Source organism: Peromyscus eremicus, chromosome 10 (assembly GCF_949786415.1).
Source record: "Peromyscus eremicus chromosome 10, PerEre_H2_v1, whole genome shotgun sequence".
NCBI lineage: Eukaryota > Metazoa > Chordata > Mammalia > Rodentia > Cricetidae > Peromyscus > Peromyscus eremicus.
This window is the reverse complement of record NC_081426.1, coordinates 95,988,359-96,013,095: the sequence shown is the minus strand read 5'-3', so window position 1 is coordinate 96,013,095 and position 24,737 is coordinate 95,988,359. Positions and strand designations below refer to the sequence as shown.

Genomic DNA, 24,737 nt, shown 5'->3' with positions numbered 1-24,737 from the left:
CATCTGCCTCTGCCTCCCCAGTGCTGGGATTAAAGGCATGCACACATTGCCTGGCTAAAATTACTTTTAAACTGCCTTTTTAATTGTAAAATGGAATTGTTTCATGATTTGAAAATGTGACCAATCTAAATAAAAATGTCAAGGCTAAGTGAAAATCTGCTAATTTCAGCCAAACAAGGTTCTTAAAGCAAAAAACATATTCACACAAAATTTATGTAATGGCTGGAGCAGTTGGTTTATTACACAGGTTATCGTTTATGTAATGGCTGGAATAGTTGGTTTTTTACACAGGTTATCATTTATGCAATGGCTGGAATAGTTGATATATTATACAGATTAACATTTATGCAATGGCTGGAATAGTTGATAAATTATACAGATTAACATTTATGCAATGGCTGAAATAGCTGGTTTATTACACAGATTAATCATCTTGAATATACAAGCTCCAGAAGAGGAATTGGGTCTTTATACACATTTTTTTCAACCAATGAAATTTTTACCCTTACATCCAAATGGATTAATCAGTTAACGTAAGAAAAATAAGAGCTATTAGTGATGTATCTACTGAGAAACCACAAATAACCCTAAGGATATGGAGAGAGACTGAGAGAAAGGAGGTTGCAGGGTCAGGGAGGAGGTATAAAGGATTTAGGAACAAAGCCAATCACACTTTATGGACTAACAGCACCAATCTATTTTTCTTGACCGATTAGACCTTAAAATAAAGGAGGTGGATTTAATCTGGTTGGTTTTAATGTTCATCTGAGTTCTAGGTGTTATAGAATAAATGAGTACAGAAACTTTCATGTTCTTCACCTAGCTTTTCCTAACTTTTAAAATGTAAATGGCTTCCACTTAAAAGCAGTCTCACAATCTCCTACAGGTTGGTGGCACTTTACCCCTTCTAAGCAGTGTTGTGTACCCACCACCCCTCACACTGTGGTTATTCAGATTTAAGTCAGTTAGGAAAACTTTTAATCTCACATCTTGCTTATGCCTCGAGAACGCTCCTGTGCTAGGAGAGAGTGTTGGAATGAAGCACAGTATTTCTGGTGCGTACAGCTTGCAGCAGTACTGTGTCAGGTGAAGAACACCAGAAGGATGAAGCGGTGCAGCGTGGTTCATAGCAGACAGTCAGATGGGAATCAGAAGGACTTTCTAGAGTTCCCTGAGCTTTTATTTGTAGAGGATATCCAATAATCTCTTTAGTCACATGGCATACTTCTGAGTCCATTCCCGGGCTGTTGTGTTGTACTTTTCTCTATCTGTTTTGTAGATCTGAGCAATCTCAGGCACTAAGGGATCATCTGGATTGGGATCACACAACAGAGAACTGATGGACAAAAGTACTTTTGAAATAGTTAGTGCTGGAGACCACTGTGAGCGAAGAATATCAAGACAAATGCTGCCATTACTGTTAACATTTGGATGATAAATTCTTGTTGTAAATTCAACCTTGGGTGGTTTGAAGGGGTACTCTGTTGGGAAGTCAATTGTCAAGAAAAACGCCCCTCCCTGGTAGGGGCTGTCATTTGGCCCCATGATTGTAGCTTGCCAGTGGAACATATCTTCCCCGACAGGGCCTGCTGAACACTGTGCTGGGGGATCCTGCGCCAGGTCGTTCAGTTCCTTATGGATTCTCTTCAGAGCCATGGTGGAAGGCTGTCTTGGTGGCCCTAGTGGAATGAGGCAGGGCCTGAGGGCCTGAGGCTGCCTTGTTGGTTGTGGATCAGCTGCAGAAGGAGATGGGCAGTTCTGGCCTGGCCCTGGCAGGATGTGCTGAGGGCCGAGGCCCACTCAGCTTCGGGGCCAGCCACCGTGCTCACAGTATCCGTCTTCACATCCGTTGGCACATCACCCTGCAGCCGCCCCTTTTTGTGCTGCCGCAGAAGCGGTCTCGTCTTCCGAGACCGCAGCCTCCGCGGATCCCTCCGCCGGAGCCTCTGCCCGGGCTCGAGCCAGACAGACTGGCTGCAGCCTGGGACCATAGATGGACGCGGATGGACAGTCTGGGATGGTGACAGTTGACCAGGGATGGTGGGATTGGCAGGTTTTGTAACATCGCCATCATCACAAACTCATAATAGATTGTGCTGTGATATCATGATGCAGCTGTCACCGGGATACCAAGTACACCTTTGGTTCACTTTGAACAAACTATTGACGACTGCAGTTCACTGAGAAGAGACTTGATGTATCAAGTATTCCACAGATGCTTCAAGTCTCGGACAAAAGGACTTTTCTTTTTTTAAGCAAAAAACTTTTTCAGAATTTTTAAGAGAATTCCAAAATTTTCTAGAATATACCAGAAACTTGAGAAAGCAGATAAATGTTCACACATCTTTTCTTTACAAAGGGTACCAAAATAATCTTTGACTAAGTAATTCACATTATTTTAAACACATTTTGGAAAGTTTATAGTAATAAAAGGCAGTTCTCCATGTACATTCCCAGTGTCAACTCCATGCCTTCTCTATTTCTTAGGAAACAAACAGGCAAGTAAAAAAAAGGAAAAACAAACCAGAATAAACAGCAGCAAAAACTAAAAATCACAAGAAATGCAGATTCAAAAACAAAACCCATAATAACACAATTGGAAACCATAATACACGAGCAGAAGACCAGTAGGATAAAAAAATGCTCCAGGCAGCATGAGACAAATAAAATCCACAAAAACACCATTAAGTTAGTTTTGGATTGTCCTGCTGCTGAGCATGGCCCTACCCTACGTTTGGTTGATAATACCCAGTGAGATTTCATTGTAGAAACTAATTCCCCTCTGCCAGTGGTTATCAGTTGGAGCTAGCTTCTAGGTGAGGGATTGGAGGTCATGTCTCTCTCCCCCTCAGCCCTGGGACCTTATTTGCAGACTGTGCATGCTGCCGCAGTCTGTGAATTGACGTGTGCATCAGTCCTGTGGTGTCTAGAAGGCCGTGTTCCCTTGGTGTCTTCTATCCCCTGTGGCTCTTAAAATCTTTCTTCCTCCTCTTCCATATAGCTCTCTGAGCCCTGAGCAGAGAGGTTTGATGAAAACATCTCATTTAGGACTGAATGTTCCAGTGTCTCTCAGTCTTTGAACATTATCTAGTTGTAGGTCTCTGTATTAGTTCCCATCTACCACAAGTGGAAGCCTCTCTAATAATGGCTGAGTGAGACACTGATCTGTGTGTATAGCAGAATGTTGTTAGGAATCATTTTGTTGCTATGTTACTGTAGCAGAACAACAGTGTGTGGTTTTCCTTAGGCCCATGGCCTGTCTAGTATTAGGTTCTTGGCCACCTGAGCAGTGTCAGGCGTGGGTTCCATCTCATGGAGTAGTGGCTGGTTACACCCACAACTTTTGTGCCACTGCTGCACTAGCATTTTATACAGGCAGGTCACTAGTGACTCAGCTACATGTAACCCATTCCTGGCACTGGAAGTTTGATTTGGTGGCAAAAGATGTTTAGTTGGGGCACTCCATTTATGTATATTCTCATAGGAATAGGTTTCTCTATGACCCTTCAAATGGCTCTTAATGTTAGGTGTCCTTCCTCAGCATTCCCTCCTTTATCCCACTCATTCCTCCATGTTTAATCTTTTTGTTTGAGCCCCCTACACACACACCAACTGTCTCTTCATAACTATATATCTTGGTTCTACTTGGTGTAGAATTTTGTGTAGGGAACTAACTATAGATTTATTTGTTTTCTTCTATATACAGGCATCCAGTTTGACCAGCACCATTTGTTGAAGATACTGTCTTCCTTCAATGTGTATTTTTTACTTCTTTGTTAAGAATTGGGTGTCTGTAGGTGTGTGGACTTATGTCTGGGTCTTCAATTTGATTCCGTTGATCAGTGTGTTTGTTTTTATGCCAATACCATGTTGTTTTTATTACTATCAGTCTGTAGTACAACTAGAAATCTGGAGTGGTGATACCTTCAGCAGTTCTTTTATTATTAAGGATTGTTTTAGCTATCCTGGTGTGTGTGTGTGTGTGTGTGTGTGTGTGTGTGTGTGTGTGTGCCTATGAAGTAAAAGTTGTGTTTTCAATTTCTTTGTGTTGGGGTTTTGATGGGGGATTGCATTGAATTTATAGATTGCTTTTGGTAGGTTGGCCATTTTCACTATATTAATCCTACCTATCAATGAATGTTGGAGATCTCTCCTTTGTCTGATATTTTCTTTGATTTCTTTCTTTAAGGTCTTAAAATTTTTATTATACTGGGGTTTCACTTCCGTGGTTAGAGTTATTGTAAGGTAATTTATTTATGTATTTATTTTTTGAGGCTGTTGTGAGGGTACTGTTCCCTGATTTCTTGCTCAGTCTGTTATTTGTATATGGGAAGGCTTCTGATTTTTGTGTGTTCATTTTGTATCCTATTACTTTGCTGAAACTGTTTATCAACTGTAGAAGTTTCTTGGTCTTTTTTTAGGGTCATTTGCATATAAAATCATACCATCTGCAAATAACGATACTTTGACTTTCTTTTCCTATTTGTGTCCCCTTGGTCTCCTCCAGTTGTCTCATTGCTCTAGCTAAGACTTCCAAGTACTGTCTTGAAGAAGTGTGGAGAGAGTGGACAACCTTGTCTTGTTCCTGATTTTAGTGGAAATACTTTGAGTTTCTCTCCATTTAAGTTGAGGATGACTGTGGACTTACTGTAAATTGTCTTTATTGTATTGAAGTATATCCTTTGTATCTCTACTCTCTCCAGGACTTTCACTATGAAAGAATGTTGGGTTTTTGTTAAAGGCCTTTCCATCTAATGAGATGATCATGTGTTTTTGCCTTGTGTTTGTTTATATGGTGGATTTTATATATTAATTTACATGTGTTGAACCATGTCTGCATCTCTGGGATAAAGCCTACTTGATAATTGTGAATGATCTTTTTGATATGTTCTTGGATTTAGTTTGCAAGTACTTTATTGAGAATTTTTGCATTTGTTCGCAAGGGAAATTGATCTGTAATTCTCTTTGTTTGGTCTTTATGTGGTTTAGGTATCTGAGTAACTATGGCCTCATAAAAAGAATTGGCCAATATTTCTTCTGTTTCTCTTTTGTGCAATAATTTGAGGAATATAGGGGTTAACTCCTCTTTGAAAGTCTTGTAGAATTCTGCACTAAAACCATCTGGCCCTGGGCTTTTTTGGTTGGGAAACTTTTAAAGACTGCTTCTATTTCACTAGGGGTTATAGATCTGTTTAAATTGCTTATCTGATCTTGATTTAACTTTGGTAGGTGGCCTGTATCTAGAAAATGATCCATTTCTTTTAGATTTTACAATTTGGTAGAGTTCTGGTTTTTGAAGTAAGTCCTTAAATTTTTCTGGATTTCTTCAGTGTCTGTTATTATGTCCCTCTTATTCTCTAATTTTGTTAATTTGAATCTTCTCTCTCCACATTTTATTTTATTTGGCAAAGGGTTTATTCTTATTGAATTTTCACATAAAGCAACTCTTCCTTTCATTGAAGTTCTGTATTTGTTTGTTTTTAATTGGATGATTTTAGCTCTGAGTTTGATTAATCATTGCTGTCTGTTCTTTTTTGTTATTTCTTCTTTCTGTTGTAGACCTTTCTAAGTTGCTACTAATTTGCTAATATGAGATCTTTCCAATTTTTTTAGGAAGGCACTTAGTGTTAATGAAACTTGCCTCTTAGGGACTGCCTTGATTACATCCCGTAGTTTTGTGTATGTTGTATTTTCATTTTCATTCACTTCTTAAATGTTTTAAATTTCCTTCTTGATTTCTGTCTTGATCCATTTTTCAGTAGTGAATTATTCAGTTTCCATGAGTTTGTATACATTCTGTTGTTGATATCCAGCTTTAGTCTGTGGTAGTCCGATAGGATGCAGGGTGTTATTTCAGTTTCCTTATGTCTGTTGAGACTTGCTTTGTGTCCAAATGTATGTTCAGTTTTGGAGAACGTCCCATGGGCTGCTGAGAGGAAAGCATATTCTTTGGTGTTGAGGTGAAATGTTCTGTAAATATCTGCTAAGTATATTTGGTTTATGATGTTATTAAACTCTAGCATTTCTGTTTAGTGCTGTGGGATGGTTTTTCTGTACACTGTGAATATGTGTTGCTACTATTGGTTAGTAAAGAAGCTGCTTGGCCTGTGGCATGACAGGTTATAACCAGGTGGGAAATTCAAGCAAAGATACAGGGAGAAGAAAGGCGGAGTCAGGGGAGAGCCACCCAAGGAGCAAGATGCAATAGAACACAGGTAAAGCCATGAGACGTGTGAAGATACATAGATTAATAGAAATGGGTTAATTTAAGATGTAATAGCTAGCTAGCGGTAAACCTAAGTCATAGACCAAACAGTCTGTAATTAATATGAAGCCTCTGAGTGATTATTTTATAAGCTGCTGTGGGCCAGGTGGGATACAGAAAAGCTTCCAGTTGCAGTTTAGTTTTCGTCTAACTGGCGAGAGTTGGGTATTGAAGTTACTCTCTATTAGTGTGTGTCAGGGTCAATATGCGATTTTAGCTGTAGTGGTGTTTTTTTTTTGAACTTGGGTGCCCTTGTGTTTGGTGCATACATGTTTAGAATTACAATATCCTCTTGGTGGATTTTTCCTTTGAGAATATAGTGTCCTTCCCTATCTCTTCTAATTAGTTTTGTTTTGAAGTCTTATTTTGTCAGATATTAAAATGGCTATACCTGCTTACTTCTTGGTTCCATTTACTTAAAGTATGTTTTTCTATCCTTTTCCCCTGAAGTAATGTCTATCCTTGATATTAAGGTGTGTTTCTTGGATGCAGCAGAAGGGTGGATCCTGTTTTTTAATTCATTCTGTTAGTTTGTGTCTTTTTATTGTGGAATTTGAGAGTTATTAATATCAAGAGTTATCAATGAGCAGTGTTTATAGATCCCTTATATTTTGTTGTTATGGTGTGGAGTGTTCCTCCTCCTTTTGATTTACTGGTTTGGAATTATGCATTCCTTGTATTTTCTTAGGTGTGATTAACCTCTTGAGATTGAAGTTTTTCTTGTGGTACCTTCTATAGAGCTGAATTGGTAGAATTGTTTAATTTGGTTTTATTATAGAATTCTTCTTTCTCCATATATTGTGATTGATAGTTTTGCTAGATATATTAGTCTGGGCTGGCATCTGTGGTCTCTCAGAGTTTGTAGAGCACCCATCCCTCAGGCCCTTCTGGCTTTTAGAGTTTCCATTGAGACTTAGGTGTTATTCTAATGGATCTGCTTTTATATGTTACTTGGTCTTGCAGCTTTTAGTGTTCTGTCTTTGTATTATATTTGTACTGTATTTTGATTATTATGTGTCATTGGGAGTTTCCTTTTTTGTCCTGTCTACTTGGTGTTCTGTATGTTTCTTGTACCTTGTTAGGGACTCCCTTCTTTAGGTTAGGGGAATGTTCTTCTATAATTATTGCTCTTTTTTTTTTTTTTTTTTTGAGACAGGGTTTCTCTATGTAGCTTTGGAGCTTTTCCTAGAACTCTCTCTGTAACCCATGCTGGCCTCGAACTCACAGAGATCTGCCTGCCTCTGCCTTCTTAGTGCTGGGATTAAAGACGTGTGCCACCACCGCCCAGCTTCTGCTATAATTTTGTATTCTGTGCCTTTGATCTGGTTTTGTTGTTCTTCTATTTCTATAATTTATAGATTTCCAGAGTGTCCCAGATTTCCTGGATGTTTTGTGCCTGGATATTTTTAGATTTAACATTTTCTTTGACTGAAATATCTCTATTTTACTTTGTCTTCAACACCTGAGATTTTTCTTCCATGTCTTGTACTATGATGAGGCTTATCTCTGAGGTTTTTGTTTGACTTTCTAAATTTTTCAGTTTGAGTTTTCTTTAAGATTCTATTTGTACTTTCCAGTCTTGAACTGTTTTATTCATTTCCTTCTACTGTTTGTGTTTTATAGATTCATTAAGGGGCTCCTCTTGAGGGTCCTTAACTGGGTTCATAATTTCTATTTTGAAGTCCTTGTCTTGTGCTTCAGCTATATTGCCTTTCTCTTGGCCTACTGGAGTGGAGTTCCTCAGTTCTGCTGGAGGCATATTGTCTTGGCCATTCGTGATTGTGTCTAGGAGTCTGGGGTTAGGATGGTTGAATTGCCTGTATTGATGATATCTGGTCATGTTTTTGTTAAGTAATTGTTGTTCCATTCCTTGGTTTCTGTTGCCCTCTCTGGGTCTTAGGAGAATGTGGTAGCTGTGGGTTCCTAGGTAGGGAGTGATTCTTAGGTTGGTGGGTGGCAGAGAGGAGTAGTGGTGAGCTAGGAGAAAAGGCTGAGGGCAGCTTCAAGAAAGATCCAAGGGGATCCTCTGCACAGGAAAAGGTGGGGATGAGGTCCCCAGGCATTTGGAGGAGTAGTTGGAAGAGAGCATCCTGCAAGTTGGTTGCAGTAAGGTGAAGAAAGACAGGAATGAGAGGGCTAGGGAGTCCCTCCCAGCGGTGGCCGCTGGGGGTTCCAGATAGAAAGTGTTCCTAGGTATTGGTGGCTGATACAAAGGAGTGGGTGTAGACTAGATGGGAGGGCCAAGAGGGTGCACAGGATGGAGAAAAGTTGAGCCCACACCAAGATTTGGCAGTCCCTAGGGATGGAGGTTGGTGGGAGCAGAGAATGGGACTGCAAGCTGACAGTGTAGGGCTTGGGGTGAGACTGAGGGGATTGTAATGGAACACATGAAGGAGAGTGAAAATCACATACCTGAGTCTGGGTCTGGTGTGTCCCACTGGAGGGTTCAAGGTATAAAGTGTTTCTAGTATTGGTGGCTGACACAAAGGAATGAGTGTGGCCTAGAAGGGAAACTGAGAGAGTCCTTAGGAAGGGGGAAAACTGGGTCTGTTGCAAGGTTCTCCAGAGTCCCCAGGAAGTGGAGGTAGAGTGGGAGGAGAGGCTTGGGGTCCCAGGTGGAGAGTGCTTCAAGGTATTGGTGGCTGGCACGAAGGAGCGGGTATGGGCTAGAAGGGCGGGCTGAGTGGTCCCACACAAAGGGTAGAGCTGTGTCTGCTGTAGTGTTTGGTGGGGTCCCCAGGAAATGGAGGTAGAGTGAAAGGAGGGGGATCTGCAAGTCCTTTTTATACTTTTATACTTCTTCTTTTTCTTTCTTTCTTTCTTTCTTTCTTTCTTTCTTTCTTTCTTTTTTTTTTTTTTTTTTTTTTTTTTTGGTTTTTCAAGACAGGGTTTCCCTGTGTAGCTTTGCGCCTTTCCTGGAAATCGCTTTGGAGACCAGGCTGGCCTCGAACTCACAGAGATTCGCCTGCCTCTGCCTCCCGAGTGCTGGGATTAAAGGCGTGAGCCACCACCGCCCGGCCCCCTTTTTATACTTCTGATACTGGTTTGTGAGAGTCACATTAGCTCCGTGCCGGCTGACATTTTGTATGTTGAGACTTTAAGGTTGTAGCCATGCTAATGTGTAGTCATGTAGTTTAAACTGTGTCTCTGTGTTGTCTGGAGACATTGAACTTTCTTCAGGTGCTTATTGCCCATTTCATTATCTTCTCTTCTTCCTTTCTTCTAACAATATTAGGGAAAAATTTAAATGATTTAACTTATTATTGCTATGGAAATACATTAAATTTTCTCCAAATAAGGACACAGAACTATGGTGATATTTTATTTTGTTATTTGTATGTTAATAAATAAAGTTGCCCAGGGGTCAGAGCTATTAGCAAGCCATAGGAAAGCCGGGCGGTGGTGGCATACGCTTATAATCCCAGCACTTGGTAGGCAGAGCTAGGTACATCTCTGTGTGTTCAGGGATACAGCCAGCATTGGAGACACATGCCTTTAATCTCAATACCAACCATAGAAGACCTGGAGGTCTATACAGACAGGCAGTGACGAGGCGGTCATGTGGTTGGGTTTACAACCAATGAGAAGGCAGAACCAAAAGTCTATATAAAGGCTTTAACACAGGAAGTAGCTCTCTTTCGGAGAGGTAGGACCACCGCAGGAGGAAGGGTAAGGTTTTAGCTCTTAGCTCTGACCTCTTGGCTTTCTTCTTTGCATTGGTTCTGTGTTTCTTATTTAATAAGATGATTGGTTACATCTACACAGAACTTGTTTTTATAATATATAATATGGTGTGATTTGTTGTGGCATATCTAGAATTGTAGCTAGAGTTTTCCTGCCTGGCCCACAGTCAGGACAAATCTCTCTCACCTGCCAGACCCACAGCTGCTCAGACCCGACCAAGTAAACACAGAGACTTATATTGGTTACAAACTGTATGGCCGTGGCAAGCTTCTTGCTAACTGTTCTTACAGCTTAAATTAATCCATTTCTATAAATCTATACCTTGCCACGTGGCTTGTGGCTTACCGGTACTTTACATCTTCCTTGTCCTGACGGTGACTGGCAGTGTCTCTCTGACTCAGCCTTCCACTTCCCAGAATTCTCTTCTCTGCTTGTCCCGCCTATCCTTCCTGCCTGGCTACTGGCCAATCAGTGTTTTATTTACTAACCAATCAGAGCAACACATTTGACATACAGAACATCCCACAGCATAGAATACACAGGGTTTTTAAAACTCTAGGATTATAACTTTCTTTTGGCTAATGTGCTTGCACAGGGCTAAATGCTGTAAGGGACATCAGCATGTTATAGATCTGTCTTCCAAAAGGTACAGATGTTGACTCATGGTTTTATATTTCTTAAAATAGTACTGAGAACATTTGTACACCCAAAAAAGGTGATTGTTCTTGAGAATTTACTGAAGCGACATTAAATAAACAAATACACATTTTAGGACTCTTCCTATCTGAACCATTTGTAATTTTTATTTTTACAGCTCATTTTCTAGACTTTCTTTACAGCCTGTGCATATGTAATTGAAATTAGGGACTTACTATTGTAACGAGTTGTGGAATAGATGTTTTACATTTCCTTTACTGCCTTTCTTTGGAGAGGAGCCTAAAACAGGGCTGTAAGCTCAAAAGTCAACAGGGATCTTAAGAGAAAAATCCCAACTTTACAGGACTAGCTCAGTGATAGTCAAAGCTATCAGTTAGCCTAGACTGTGGGCAAAAGGATTATGGAAAGTGGGAGCTTGCTATACCTTTTGCTTGTTATATTATTGCTACTGACTAGGAATCTGGGCCTGGTTTTTGCCACATCTTTATAATGTATACTTGTAAGTTTATATGTAGATACTTTGTTTGGATAGATGAGTTATACATGTGTGAAACAAGAGAAAAGAAGGGATTTGGTTAGTACATTTTAGGTCTGGTCACACAGTAAACTTGATAGGATTTAAGGATTAGTAAATCCACCAATTCTCTTGAGTCTTTACAAATATATGTTCTTTCTCCCTTGGAGCCAACACCCCCTCCATTTCCCTAATTTGAATCTAAAACATCTATTTATTTATTTATTTATTTATTTATTTATTTATTTATTTATTTATTTATTTATTTCTGTCCATCTGTCATTTATTATCTATCTATCGATCGATCAATCGATTGATCGATCGATCGGAGGGGGACATATGTGTGGAGAGCAGAAGACAACCTGTGGGAATTGGCTCTCTCCTTCTGCCATGTGAGTCTCAGGGACTGAACTCAGGTCACCAGCAAGTACCTTTACCTTGAATTGTTTTTGAGATAGGTTTTTCATTTGTGTTACCCAGGCTGGTCTTAAAACTCTTGGGGTTAAGCAAACTTCTTGCCTTAGCCTCCTGAGCAGCTGAGTGCCTATGTGCTGGGCTCCCTTCTTCGTTTTTTTTTTTTTTTTTTTAAAGTAGTGTGTGTGTGTGTGTGTGTGTGTGTGTGTTGCAGCACACATGTGGAGTCAGAGGAGAGCACGGGGTCAGTTTGTGTGCACTGGGGATTGAACTCAGGTTGTCAGATTTGGCAGCAAGTACCTTTATCCTCTTAGTCTTCTTACTGGCTTCTTTGTTATTTATTTTCAATGGAAATGAATATGAATGCATAGTGGAAAAGTACAACAGTTGCTGATTTTAACCAAACAAGAATTGTTGAAACTGTGTCTGAAAGTCAGCATGTTGGCACATGCCTTTACTCTACTTGGGAGGCAGAGGCAGGAGGATCTCTGAATTTGAGGCTAGCCTGGTCTACAGAGTGAGTTCCAGGACAGCCAGGGCTACACAGAGAAACCCTTTCTTGAGGAACTAATCAACCAACCAACCAACCAGCCAACCAACCAAACAAACAAAAGAATCCATGTCTTAAAGACTAATTATTGTATGAAGCTTTAAATGCAATCCCTACTTCATCTAGTTTCGTGTGAGATGATACCTTAAACAATTTTAATTCTGTTTTAGATTGATAGAGACTGATAGTAAGTCTTTAAGATCTGTAAATGGGTCAAGAAGAAACAGTGGTTCTTCTCTTGTGTCAAGTTCATCAGCCTCCAGCAACCTCAGTCACCTGGAAGAAGACTCTTGGATTCTTTGGGGAAGAATTGTGAATGAATGGGATGATGTACGCAAGAAGAAAGAAAAGCAAGTGAAGGTATTTGCATTATTTACTGAAGTTCTTTTTCTTATCCCAGAGAGTATCAGGCATGGATTAGAAGGGCATTAGGAAAACAAGTATTCTAGTAATTTCTGAGCTATGTTATGAACAGATTGGTTTTATATGTCTTTATCATCTGTGCTTGAAAAAAAAAAAAAAAGAGGTTTCTGGGCTACACGCTGCTTCGCTAAAAGCATAGAGACCCACGATAGCTCCCAGAGCTGGTGGAAAACCACTGCCATGTCGGGAAGTTGAGGTGGGCGGAGCCAGCAGCCATAGCTGCTGCAGTTTAAATCAATAGATTCACAATAAGACAGATTCAGATATAATAGTTTACAATTTGTGTAAAATATACGTAGGCTTGAAAGAAAAAAAAGGTGATATATACAGTTATATAAACAAATACATAGTTTTAAAAAATAAAGTCTTTAAAGAGTCTTTAAAGTAAAATTAATATAAAAAATAAGCCACGTAAAGATGAATCTCGATTGTGTTGTCTTTGGGAATTTTAACTGCAGAAAAACATTTGATCGTAAAAGATGTTGAGTTAAACCAAAATGTATATTTTAAAGGTACCTTGACTTCAAAATTTGGATATAAGGATATGTTGCTTTGGAAAGGAGACTCTGCTTTTGTTCCCACAGAAAGTTCAAGATTAAGATACATCAGGTTTGACCAGCCAAGACCCCCTGAAAGGTCTCCAGTGACACCATGGCCGAGATGATCCAACATCCAGAATGGTTTCAAGGCAACTGGCTCAGACGATACAGCCTCACAGACTATTCCATAATCCTAAAATTTTCTTTGTATCCCCATAAGATACAGCGCCCCCCTCCAGCAGGAAGTAGTAAGAAAAGCTACGCCCAAATTCCCAAATTATATGTAATTTTACTTTGTTAAGGTTAAAACCTTCCTTTTTGAAAAAAAAAAAAAGGGGAAGTGCTGTGGGATGTTCTGTATGGCAAATGTGTTGCTCTGATTGGTTAGTAAATAAAACACTGATTGGCCATTGGCTAGGCAGGAAGTATGGGCAGGACAAGGAGGAGAATAAAGCTGGGAAGTGGAAGCCTGAGTCAGAGAGACACTGCCAGCCGCCACATTGACAAACAGCATGTGAAGATGCCGGTAAGCCACGAGCCATGTGGCAAGGTTTAGATTTATAGAAATGGATTAATTTAAGCTGTAAGAACAGTTAGCAAGAAGCCTGCCACGACCATACAGTTTGTAACCAATATAAGTCTCTGTGTTTATTTGGTTGGGTCTGATAGGCTGTGGGACTGGCAGGTGAGAGAGATTTATCCTGACTGTGGGCCAGGCAGGAAAACTCTAGCTACAAATGTTCTAGTTTGTGGGTTGTTGTAGGGGTCCTGAAAATGTAGAAATTCAGTTAAAGATATTTTTAGAAATTAGTTAAACTCCCATTTTGTTAATTCAGAAATGAAATCATGACACTCTGTATCAGTATTTTGCCTTTTCTTTTCAGCAGCCCTTTGGATGTGACGGGTGTGGTGGTGTGATATGTAGCTCTGTGGTCTGTCAAGGCCTTAAGACCTTTAAAGGCCACATTCTCAGTGAAATGACAGCTTGTCCATGGCTTTGTAGCTCCTAAGCAGAACTGATCCAAGGGCCAATCTTAGACTTTTTTAAAGAATTTCATAGTTTATTATTAAACAAGCTTTGTAAATTATTAATTTGATATATTTTCCATTCCAGCACTCCCCTCCTCAGAATGCTTGGATATCAAGGTATGAGACATTTATAAGTTTTGTTTTCCTTTTGTTTTTAGGAGCTTGTTCGTAAAGGAATACCCCACCACTTTAGAGCAATAGTTTGGCAACTTTTATGTAATGCACAGAGTATGCCAATTAAGGACCAGTACTCAGAACTCCTGAAAATGACTTCACCTTGTGAAAAATTGATCCGAAGAGACATTGCTAGAACTTACCCAGAACACAATTTTTTTAAGGAAAAGGATAGCCTTGGACAGGAGGTTTTATTTAATGTAATGAAGGTAAGCTCTATTTATTCATTTTTTTAAGTGAAATGAATTTGTAAGAGGTTGAAATTACACATTTCCATAATAAAGTATGAACTCTCATTGTAATAATCAGGTTCTTGGGCAATAGATTTAGTTTTAGCATACTTTCTGCTTTCTTTTCTTTAAGATTTATTTATTATGTATACAGTGTTCTGCCTGTGTACCAGAAGAGGGCGCCAGATCTCATTACAGATGATTGTGAGCCACCATGTGGTTTCTGGGAATTGAACTCAGGACCTCTGGAAGAACAGCCAGTGCTCTTAACCACTGAGTCATCTCTCCAGCCCTCTGCTTTAATTCTGATGCTTCATCATCAGTAGTTTGGGGAACTAATTAGAAAATTCATCACATTATTTAGCATTAGTTGACAAATAACCTACTCTCACTGACCATTGCAGGGTTCTTTATTAGAGTAGATAATTCATACTGTATCAACTTCATAATCTGTGATAATGGCCCTACTTGCTAAGCATGCTCAACCCTTTAAAAATTTCCTGTTGCCTCTGTCATATTGCATTTTCATAGTTTCTTTTTCTCCCCATCTACCTCTGTGAAATAACAATTTCTTAAGTTACTTGAATTTTGTTCTTTACCTTAACTGTACTATGTTTATCTCTATCAGATACCTGTCACTTTTCTGAGTGTAAATTGCTTTATTTTCTTTGTCCTTAGGAGCTGCCACTTTCTAATTGGGAAATTGTCAAAAGAAATTTTATGTAATAAACCATTTGCTTTTTAAATATTTATAGAATAACATCTGCAACAAGTAAGCAAGAGCTTTTCTAAACAAATAAATGGACTTTTAATTTAACTGTTTCGCCAATTTTAGGTTTTGGAGAAGGAAGATACAGTATGCACGTTGAAGTATTTTGAACACCATGTTTTACTTTTTAGGCGTACTCCTTGGTGGATCGTGAGGTTGGTTACTGTCAAGGCAGTGCTTTTATAGTTGGATTGTTGCTTATGCAGGTGAGTTAATGGATGTAAGTAGTAGCTGTTTATGTGTCTTAAAGCTACTTGGAGAATTAAAAAACCATCTTCGGTTTTACCAAGTTAAGCAGATTTGTGTCATCTTTCTAAACATAATGTACATATTGTACATTACTTTTGCACTTTGATGTAAAACGATGTACGGTAATATTGTCTTGCCACCAAATGAAGTTGCAGCTCTTGTACTCTTCCTCCCTTCTCCCTCTGTTCTTCCCCTTCCTCCTACTTCCTTCTTTTTTGGAGATTGAACTCGGGCCTTCTATGCTGTATCACTGAGCTACAGGCCCAGCTTCCTAACTAGAAAAAATAATTACAAATACATTTTACACACACTGTGTGTGTAGCCATGTGTGTGTCGGTCAGACAGAACTTGTAGGGCTGGTTGTCATTCACCACATGCACTCCAGGAGTGAAACGCAGGCTCTGGTCTGGCCAGGGGCCGTTGTCTGTTGAGCCATCTTGCCAGCTTCCCTAACTTCTGCCTCTTCTTTTGTTGGTGAAAGGTTTTATTTTTAATTATGTGTGTGTGTGGGTGGTGGTGGTGATGGTGGTGGTGGTGGTGGTGGTGGGGTGTATGTGTGTGTGTGTGGTGTGTGTGTGTGTAGGGTGTGTGTGTGTGTAGGGTGTGTGTGCATATGCCTGTAGTGCCTGTGGAGGCTGGAAGTGGGTCTTGAGTTTCTTGGAGCTGGAGTTAGAGGCAGTTGTGAGCTGCATGACACAGATGCTGGGGACCCAGCTAGTGTGAGATTTTAACTGCTGAGCCGTCTTTCCAACCCCACCTTTATTTCTTAATATATACAATTGTACCAAGATACTCTACAGAAACTTTTAACCTGTTTTTAAATTTCACTTGTCAACATTTAGTGGGGGTAATCTTTTCTCAATCAAGGATGATAAGAATGAAGTTTTCATATAAAATCTTATTTATGTTATATGTATGTTTGGAAATACATATAGGAGTGTTATATATCATTTGGTGATAGGCTTGTTATTTTTATCTTGTTTACTAAAGTTATGTTATTCAGCTACCTTTACTACCCCAGGGATACAATATTGGCATTTACTGATTTGTGAGTGGGTTTGGGTAGGATGTTCTGAGAATTTAGGGGAGGACAATTAAAGTTGGGAAGGGAAGTGGCATATACATTCATCTCTGTAGCCTTGCTGAAAGTTTCCTTATTCTATTTTACTTTTTATGCAGTCTCAGAATTTTAATCCTGAAAAATGGCTTGATTGTGTGTGTAAGTATGCTTGAATGGAATGTAGGCTGCAATTTGCATCTCAGTTCTACACTCACCCTGTGAGCTTAGGCTAGATTATTCAGCCTCCCTGTTTTAGATACTCTTGTCTTTGTTTGGATGCATTGTGAGAGTTACGCAGGTGGAAGACTGGCGTGGTGTTTGGCACACGTGAGGCCTACAGTGTATCTTCAGTGGCTTTTATCCACCTTTAGTAGGTGAAAGCAGAGCAGGGGTCACAATCTGTTTCCTGGTGTTTCACTTCAGTTTCCTTACTATCTGACTTTTAAAAGCTCTGTGTCAGGACTCCCTCCTTTTTACTCCCATTCTCTTCTTCATTTTTGTCTTGCAAAGCTGTATTAACTGGAGTTTCCTGGGAAGCAGCTATACCACCAAAGTCTTCTTGTGCTCCAATTGTTTACTAATTGTATAACATTGGGAGGTATATAAATGGGCTTGAGTCTTCTGAGTTTGTTTCATGAGACTCCTGTCTCCCCCCTTCCCCAAGAGAATATTTTAGAGTTGGAGAAAAAGCCATATAAGAAGTAGAAAACAGGTTTCAGCCTTTGGCGTGGCTGTGGAGCCTGAGATAGTAACTTCCTGCCAGGCTCACTGGAGGAAAGGAAGTCAAAAGCTAGAGAATTTGTCCCAATGAAAATGACTATGGAGTTGTTCGAGCAGTGACCCAGAAGTTTGTGGAGGAGCAAATGAGTAGCATTGGTTGGCATGAGTTTTAGGGAGCAGAGGTTTATTCTGTGGAAGGGCCCTGAAGTTCAAGGAGATACTCTGCTAACTCCTGCTCTTTGAAGTGGTGAGGTGGAAAACTACAACTACCCTGAGGTACAGTGTATTTCAGCTTAAAGATGAGAATCCTGGGGAATGAGATTGAGGATAGAAGTGGGAGTTTGGAAATAGAGTCAGATGAGGGGACCCAGAGAACTGTATAGGATGGAGAGTTCTGGGATCTCAAACTTCTTACAGTAACTGACAAGTCAGTGGGGCTTTAGGACTTGCATGAATAGGGATGGTCTCCACAACAGTACTATGGCTGTGTTAGGGCAGAGGAAGGACATGGAGGTTTGCGTTCTGTCCATGACTGTGTTGAGCTTGGGGAAAATGTATTTTATCATTTGCAAATGTCTTCAGTAAGAGATCCTGAGCGATCTTTCAGGGACATCCTCTTTTGAAATGCATTTACAGACTGTAAATGAAGACTAGAAAACTGTATTATTTTGAGAAAGTTACCTAGCCATGTGGGTGGTATTGTCTAAATATTTTGAATGCCTTTTTATTTTTTAATGAATATTTCCTATTGATTTATACTTTTAAAACCAGATTACAGATAATTTTACAACATAGAGGTTCTTTTGGTACATCATGTATCACTTCGGTTCAGACTCCCTAAAGCTTTCCAGTTGTCTTAAGGTAAAAGTAGAAGAATTACAGAATGGCTTCCAAAGCCTGTATGTTTGGTTTCATTTTTTTCTTCTTTATAACTCTTTTACTAATGACTCCCCCCCCCTTAACACGCCCCCCCAACAGGGTTTCTCTGTGCAGTTTTGGGTGCCTGTCCTGGATCCTGCTCTGTAGACCAGGCTGGCCTCGAACTCACAGAGATCCGCCTGACTCTGCCTCCTGACGCCACCATCGCCCGGCCATACTCATGACCTTTTTAAAGCAATATACATTTAACTTTATATTCTCTGCTTGGCATCTGCTAAGTACTTCTTGTGTAGATTTTACTTTATTCAGGGATAACTTGACTTCCACTTTAGTGGTCTCCTACTTGTTAATCAAGCATGCCAGCATCTTTTACTTTTCTATTGCTGTGAAGAGATACTATGACCAAGGTAACTTATAGAATTGAGGGGGAGGGTGGAGAGGGGAGGGTGGGAAGGAGAGAGAGAGAGAGAGACACACACACACACACACACACACACACACACACACACACACACTACAGACAGACCGACCGACCGACTGACTGACCGACCGACTGACTCTGGGTCTGGTGTGGGCTTTTGAATCCTAAAAGCCCACAATAAGTGACACACCTCCTCCAACAAAGCCACACGTCCTCCCAATAAGGCCACATCTTCTAGTCCTTTCCAGATAGTCTACTAACTGGGACCAAGCATTCAATGTGTGAGCCTATGGAGGCCATTCTCATTCAGACCACCATAGGAATCTTGTTCCATCTTAAGGCCTTTGTAGTCTCTGTCTTCCAGGACTGTTTTTTCCTCAGATGTTCCCTAATTTCCTTCTCTTGTTTACTTAAAATTTACCTTATCAAGTTTCCATTTCTGACTTATATAAATATGTTTGTCTCCCCAGCATTCTCTCCTTTTTTCCAATTTATCTCCACAACATTCATTACCACTGACATAAATATGACTTAGTCCATATATTACCTATTTATCTCTAGAAAGTTTTAAGTTCCTTGAGAGTAAAGTTTATATGTTTTTTGTTGCTGTTGTTCTTATATTTAGAAAGAATATAATGAATTCTTTCTGTAAATAAATACTTGTTGGTTAGATGAGATAGGTTCAATTCAGGGTGGTATGGCCATAGACATACATACATATATATATTAATTAAGTTAATGAATTAGACAAGTTGAGGCAGTTAGTCTCAGAGTTTGCAAGAGTCATTGTTTGATTCTCAGAATGGAAGCCTAGAACCTCCTGATTCTTATTTCATTGCTCTTTTTACTGTACTCTGTAGCCACTGAAAGCACTATTGGTAGGGCTGAGTTCAGTGTCCAGAATCCATGTGAAAAAGCCTAGTGTGGTGGTGTGCATGTGCAATCCCAGTGCAAGGAAGACTTACTCAGTGAGTCCTGGGACAGTGAGAGATCCTGTCTCAAGAAAACAGGATGTATGGAAACCAAGGAATGGCACCTAGGGTTATCTCTGGCCTCTGTGAACATTGTACACACAAACACAGACACATTAAAGGAAAGAAACAGCACTTGTTATTGCATGGTACTTTGTTTAAAGTGATTTGGCTTATTTGTGTATCATGAAATGTTGAACTGTGTTACTTTTCTTTTTCTTAAAATAGATGCCAGAAGAAGAAGCTTTTTGTGTATTTGTTAAATTAATGCAAGACTACAGACTTCGTGAACTTTTTAAACCAAGTATGGCGGAATTGGGCCTTTGTATGTACCAGTTTGAATGCATGATACAGGTAAAAGTTCACTTTTACCCTTTTTACCCCCTTTTCTGAATGTCATCTCAGCAAATTTTGTGTCACAGTCACAGAAGCAAGTGCTGGAGAGATAGCTCAGTGTTTAAAAGCACCTTTGCTGCTCTTGTAGAGAATCTAGATCAGTTCCCAGAACTCATACAGTGGCTTACAACCATTTATAACTCCTGTTCTAGGGGATCTGGTGCCCTCTTCTGATCTATATGGGCAGCAGCTACACACAGTGCACATAGGTACACGCAGGCAAAATACTTAAACACACACAAAAAAGGCACAGCAGCAGTTGAAAAGCAGTCAGTGTTCTAATCCCGTGATGGCATGTAGGTCACAGTCTGGGGCTTTCTTATGCGAACGTTAAGCCTCAAGTGTGCCCGAACTTAGTGTGCTGCTTCTGTTCCTCCTGTGCTGTTCCTGTTAAGTGGGCTGAGTGCTCGTGGGGAGAGCTGGGGGGGGGGTGGCTTACTGCTGAGACTGTCCGTGCTCTGCTCATTCTTTCCCTCCTTACTCTTGGCCTCTTGTCCCCACCCCTAGTCTGGTGATTTTCTGCATGTTTCCATAATTTTATGAAACCAGCCTTAGGTTCAGATTGTCTAGAAGCCACCACGTAAAGATGAAGAGAAGAGGAAGACTGGAGTCAGAGTCAAGTGGAAATCGATGAGTGTTTTTTTTTTTTTTTTTTTTTTTTAAAGACAGGGTCTCACTAGGTAGCCTTGGCTGGCCTAGAACTCACTCTGTAGATCACAAGGGCTGTAAACTCACGGTGATCTGCCTGGTTTTGCCCCCTGAATGCTGGGATTAAAGGTGTGTGGCACCAGACCTGGTAAAAACATTTTTGAAAAGTTTTACTTTTCTGGATTTAATTTTTATTTTTTTAATTTAATTTTAAATTTTATAAATAAATAATCTTACTGTACTATCTTTTAATAGGAAGGTAGGAGTATTCTCCTTTATTTATATTCCAATTAGATAGAAAGAATTTTAGACTATGAGTCATCATTTTTGCTGCACAAGAAGCGATTTTCAGAGTCACCTTTCTCTGGAATCATGAAAACCTGTGTTATATAAAGAATGAGAGATGAAAATGTTTTTGCATTTTAACAAAATCACAATACATCATGTGATAATTTTTTTTCTGAAATAGTAATTTTGTTTGTTGATACAAACCTTAAACTCTCGGTGCTATGAGTTAAGACATTGTTGAAGATCTTGTATTTTTCCTACTCCATAGGAGGTAAAGATGGATTACTGATGGCATATGGTACTTGAAAGTTTTCAGCATGGCATTTATTTAGAAATTTTAAGAAATATTATAGTTAATTAAAAATGTAGACAATATTGGACAACTATACTCACCAACAATATGAAAAAAAAGTAAACATTTTATTTCTTTGCTGCTCAACACAGTGATTGGATGGATATTTGATTTAAGTTTAATTTGGCTATGATGTAGTTTTCTTATTAGTGAATCAAATGTTAAGATGTATCTGAAGTTCCCACTCCAGGTCATTTCTTTACCCTTCACTGTTAATGTCAACATTTCAGTTTCTGTATTTGAGCTTTCCTGTTACTCTAGCTCTTTGTGTTTGCTCTAGGCTCACCTACAGGTAGTCTGGCTTGAAATCCTCAATTTTGTTTTATTTTAACTAATACTTTTCTCTTCTCTAGGAGCATCTTCCAGAGCTCTTTGTACATTTTCAATCTCAGAGTTTCCATACATCAATGTATGCATCATCCTGGTTTCTGACTGTCTTTCTTACAACTTTCCCACTACCAATTGCAACAAGGATATTTGATATCTTTATGTCTGAGGTAAGCTAATGAGCAGATTAGGAATAAAAACAGAATAAAGGAGTCATTGGGTTAATTAGAGCAGGGCAATGTAAGTAGAAACAGAAGGCTGCCTCTGTGTTTCACTGCACTGCTTCCACAAATTAATCTTCTTTAAACCTCCTCATGACCTTACTGGTTGGGTTCTGGTAATATCCTCATTTGTTGGATGATAGATGAGGAAGCTGAGACTTACAGGGAGTTTAATAGTCTGTCTGTAGATATTATAGGTACTTGGGGACCTTCTCCAAGTGCATCCTCTTTATCACCTTTGATACAGTGAAAGTAAATGAGAAGGAAATTCTGCCGCAGAGTTAATACTGTCGTAGTGCATCTGTTTCTCAAATAATAAGACATAATTCCTATAGTTAAGCTGCCTCTATTCTGTGAAGGCTTTCCCATTGTTCTTGAGTTGTCATTGACATGGTAGTGAGTGATCTTTGTCTTCTGTTGTCTGAACATAGTATTGTTAGTTCCTTCTTGGAAGGATCAGTTTATAAGATTTATCTAGTTTAGTTTGGGCTGGAGTTGGCAAACAGTTTATCACTTACTCAGCTCTGTGATCTCCATGGCCAAGCTGTCCTCTCCTTTGTTTTTTGGGAATGCAGCCCCACCTATTTGTGCCCGTGTTTGTGTTGACTGCAAGGCCACATGGTCGGGATGAGTAGTTGTAAAGGGACAAGTGGGCCATCAAGTCTAAATGTTTGTTTATGTTGGCCAGTTCTTAGTTAGATCCTTAAATGCTTACCTTGGTATTATTTTGAATGATTTTTTTTTTATGGAAGAATAAACAAATTTGACTTTATTTTATTTGTTTCATCAGGGTTTAGAAATAGTGTTTCGAGTAGGATTAGCGCTTCTTCAAATGAATCAGGCGGAATTAATGCAACTTGACATGGAAGGGATGTTACAGGTAAGTCAGTTTGTGATTTCTTGTATGTTTCTAGATTTGCCATTAATAAATTATTTGTAGTAATAATGCTGCTTTTCATTTGTTATTTCTTAGCATTTTCAGAAGGTCATTCCACATCAGTTTGATGGTGGCCCAGAAAAATTAATCCAGTCAGCTTACCAAGTCAAATACAACTCAAAAAAAATGAAAAAGTAAGTATTTTGTATGATCTCATGTAGTTATGGAGCTTATTGAAGCATGTAGGCAGGTCAGTGGACATGTGAAGCATTCTTGTGAAAAGTACCACATTTTTCCTCCTTAGGCTATACAATTTTTACCTTCTTCGGTAGTATTAGCTTCAGTACAACAAAGGTAATGTTAGACTATTATCCGACTTTTAATAGTAATGCACAGGACCACTGCACACTACTTTGAAAATCTCCCCTTCCTTCCCGTTCTGATGGGAGTTAGGAGTATGGCATGAATATGTGTGTAAGTGTGCTGTTATTTTTAGGGTTACTATTATTACTCTTGGTGCTCGGCATTGAACAGAGGGATTGAGCATGCTCAGTACATACTCTACCACCAGGTTATACAACAAGCCTACCATGCTGTTTACTGAAGAACAGTTAGTGGGTCCAGCCACTGCCATAGTGTTCCTCTCAGCCCTCCTCAGGGTCCCTTAAGCAGCACAGCTAGCAGCACTGAGGAGAGGTTTTCATCTTTTATTGTTATTTCCTGGAGACGCTTTGTGTGGCACAGGTTCCATTAAAAAAATGTTCAAGATAGGCAATCTCAGTTCCTGGCTTAATTTTTTTCTCTCTTAAAAATAAGGTTAGTATATTAATGAAGAATTATAGCTATTATAATTCTTTTCTAACTTCTAATACTTAAATGATTCTTAGCATAAGGTCATAGTTAAAATTCACGTCACTGGGGCTTCTGTGGTATAAAATGTTTCTAAACTATAGCAATGCTTATAGTAGCAGGATGTTTGTTGTTCTTTTGAGACAGTGTCTTACTTTGTAGCCCAGGCTGGCCTTGAACTCTGGCAGTCCTATCTAACCTCCCATATAATAGAATTAAAGATATATGCCCCTTTGTCTGACTTCCTCCCTTTTTCTAAATAAAATATTTTGTTCCTTTATAGTATTAATTCTGAGTACAAGATACTCCCATCTCCTCCAGGTCCTTGCTTTATTAATTATTCCTTCTGTATTTTATCTTTAACGTCTATTTAGTTTTTTATTACATTCATTTATTCTGTGTGTTTGCACTCATGAACAGGTCATCAGGCTTGGTAGTGCCTTTGCCCACAAAGCCACGTCACCAGTCCTCTCTCTCTTTGCCTTATTTGTGACATGGTCTTACTGTGTAGCCCAGACTCATCTCCAGCTCACTGTTCCATGTCTTCCTCTTGGGTGCTGGGATCCCAGGTGTGTGCCACCATGCCTAGCCTTTTTAACCTCTCTTTTATTGTCTTTCCTCTAGGAAGGTCAATGTGTACTGAGTTTTGACTTAAAAGTACCAAAACAAAGCCGGGCGGTGGTGGCGCATGCCTTTAATCCCAGCACTCGGGAGGCAGAGCCAGGCGAATCTCTGTGAGTTCGAGGCCAGCCTGGGCTACCAAGTGAGTTCCAGGAGAGGCGCAAAGCTACACAGAGAAACCCTGTCTCGAAAAACCAAAAAAAAAAAAAAAAAGTACCAAAACAAAACCAATAGAGCTTTCCATTCTTTTTATGAAGTTTAATTCTAAAGAAATGAATAGTTTATATTCATTTGCTTAGCTTCATATCATATATTAACTATCCTTTTTTCAATCAGGAAAATATTCAAATATACAGAAAAATAGATTAGAATGATAAATATTCATATTTTATATCTAGCTTTAACAATTGTTAATACTTTGCCACATTTATTTTCCTTCTTAGAAGTTATAAAGCAAAGTACAGAAACTATGATGCCGTATTCCTGGATATCTTATGTCCGGTGGCATAAAATAATGTCGTCTGCTTCCCTTGACTTTCACAGCTTACCAGTGATGTCAAGTGTGTATGTCGAAATGTTTCTGCCTACATCTGCCTGCATCACATGCAGT

The 24,737-nt window shown here is 39.4% G+C and overlaps 2 protein-coding genes across 3 annotated transcripts in view; one reads left to right on the top strand and one right to left on the bottom strand.

The window, feature by feature from the left end:
• The window catches only part of Evi5 (ecotropic viral integration site 5), a 159,572-nt gene that overhangs the window by 41,143 nt on the left and 93,692 nt on the right, over nucleotides 1–24,737 (top strand). For both annotated transcript variants that reach the window (XM_059274926.1, XM_059274925.1), the window contains exons 3-9: nucleotides 12,255–12,444; nucleotides 14,234–14,458; nucleotides 15,380–15,454; nucleotides 19,777–19,902; nucleotides 21,586–21,729; nucleotides 22,571–22,660; nucleotides 22,754–22,851. In XM_059274926.1, the coding sequence (XP_059130909.1) occupies nucleotides 12,255–12,444; nucleotides 14,234–14,458; nucleotides 15,380–15,454; nucleotides 19,777–19,902; nucleotides 21,586–21,729; nucleotides 22,571–22,660; nucleotides 22,754–22,851 (948 nt within the window). The remainder of the gene's footprint in view (nucleotides 1–12,254; nucleotides 12,445–14,233; nucleotides 14,459–15,379; nucleotides 15,455–19,776; nucleotides 19,903–21,585; nucleotides 21,730–22,570; nucleotides 22,661–22,753; nucleotides 22,852–24,737) is intronic.
• Nucleotides 735–2,045, bottom strand: LOC131920524 (ubiquitin-conjugating enzyme E2 D2B). Its single transcript, XM_059274928.1, has one exon. The coding sequence runs from the start codon at nucleotides 1,654–1,656 to the stop codon at nucleotides 1,213–1,215; it is 444 nt and encodes a 147-aa protein (XP_059130911.1). The 5' UTR covers nucleotides 1,657–2,045; the 3' UTR covers nucleotides 735–1,212.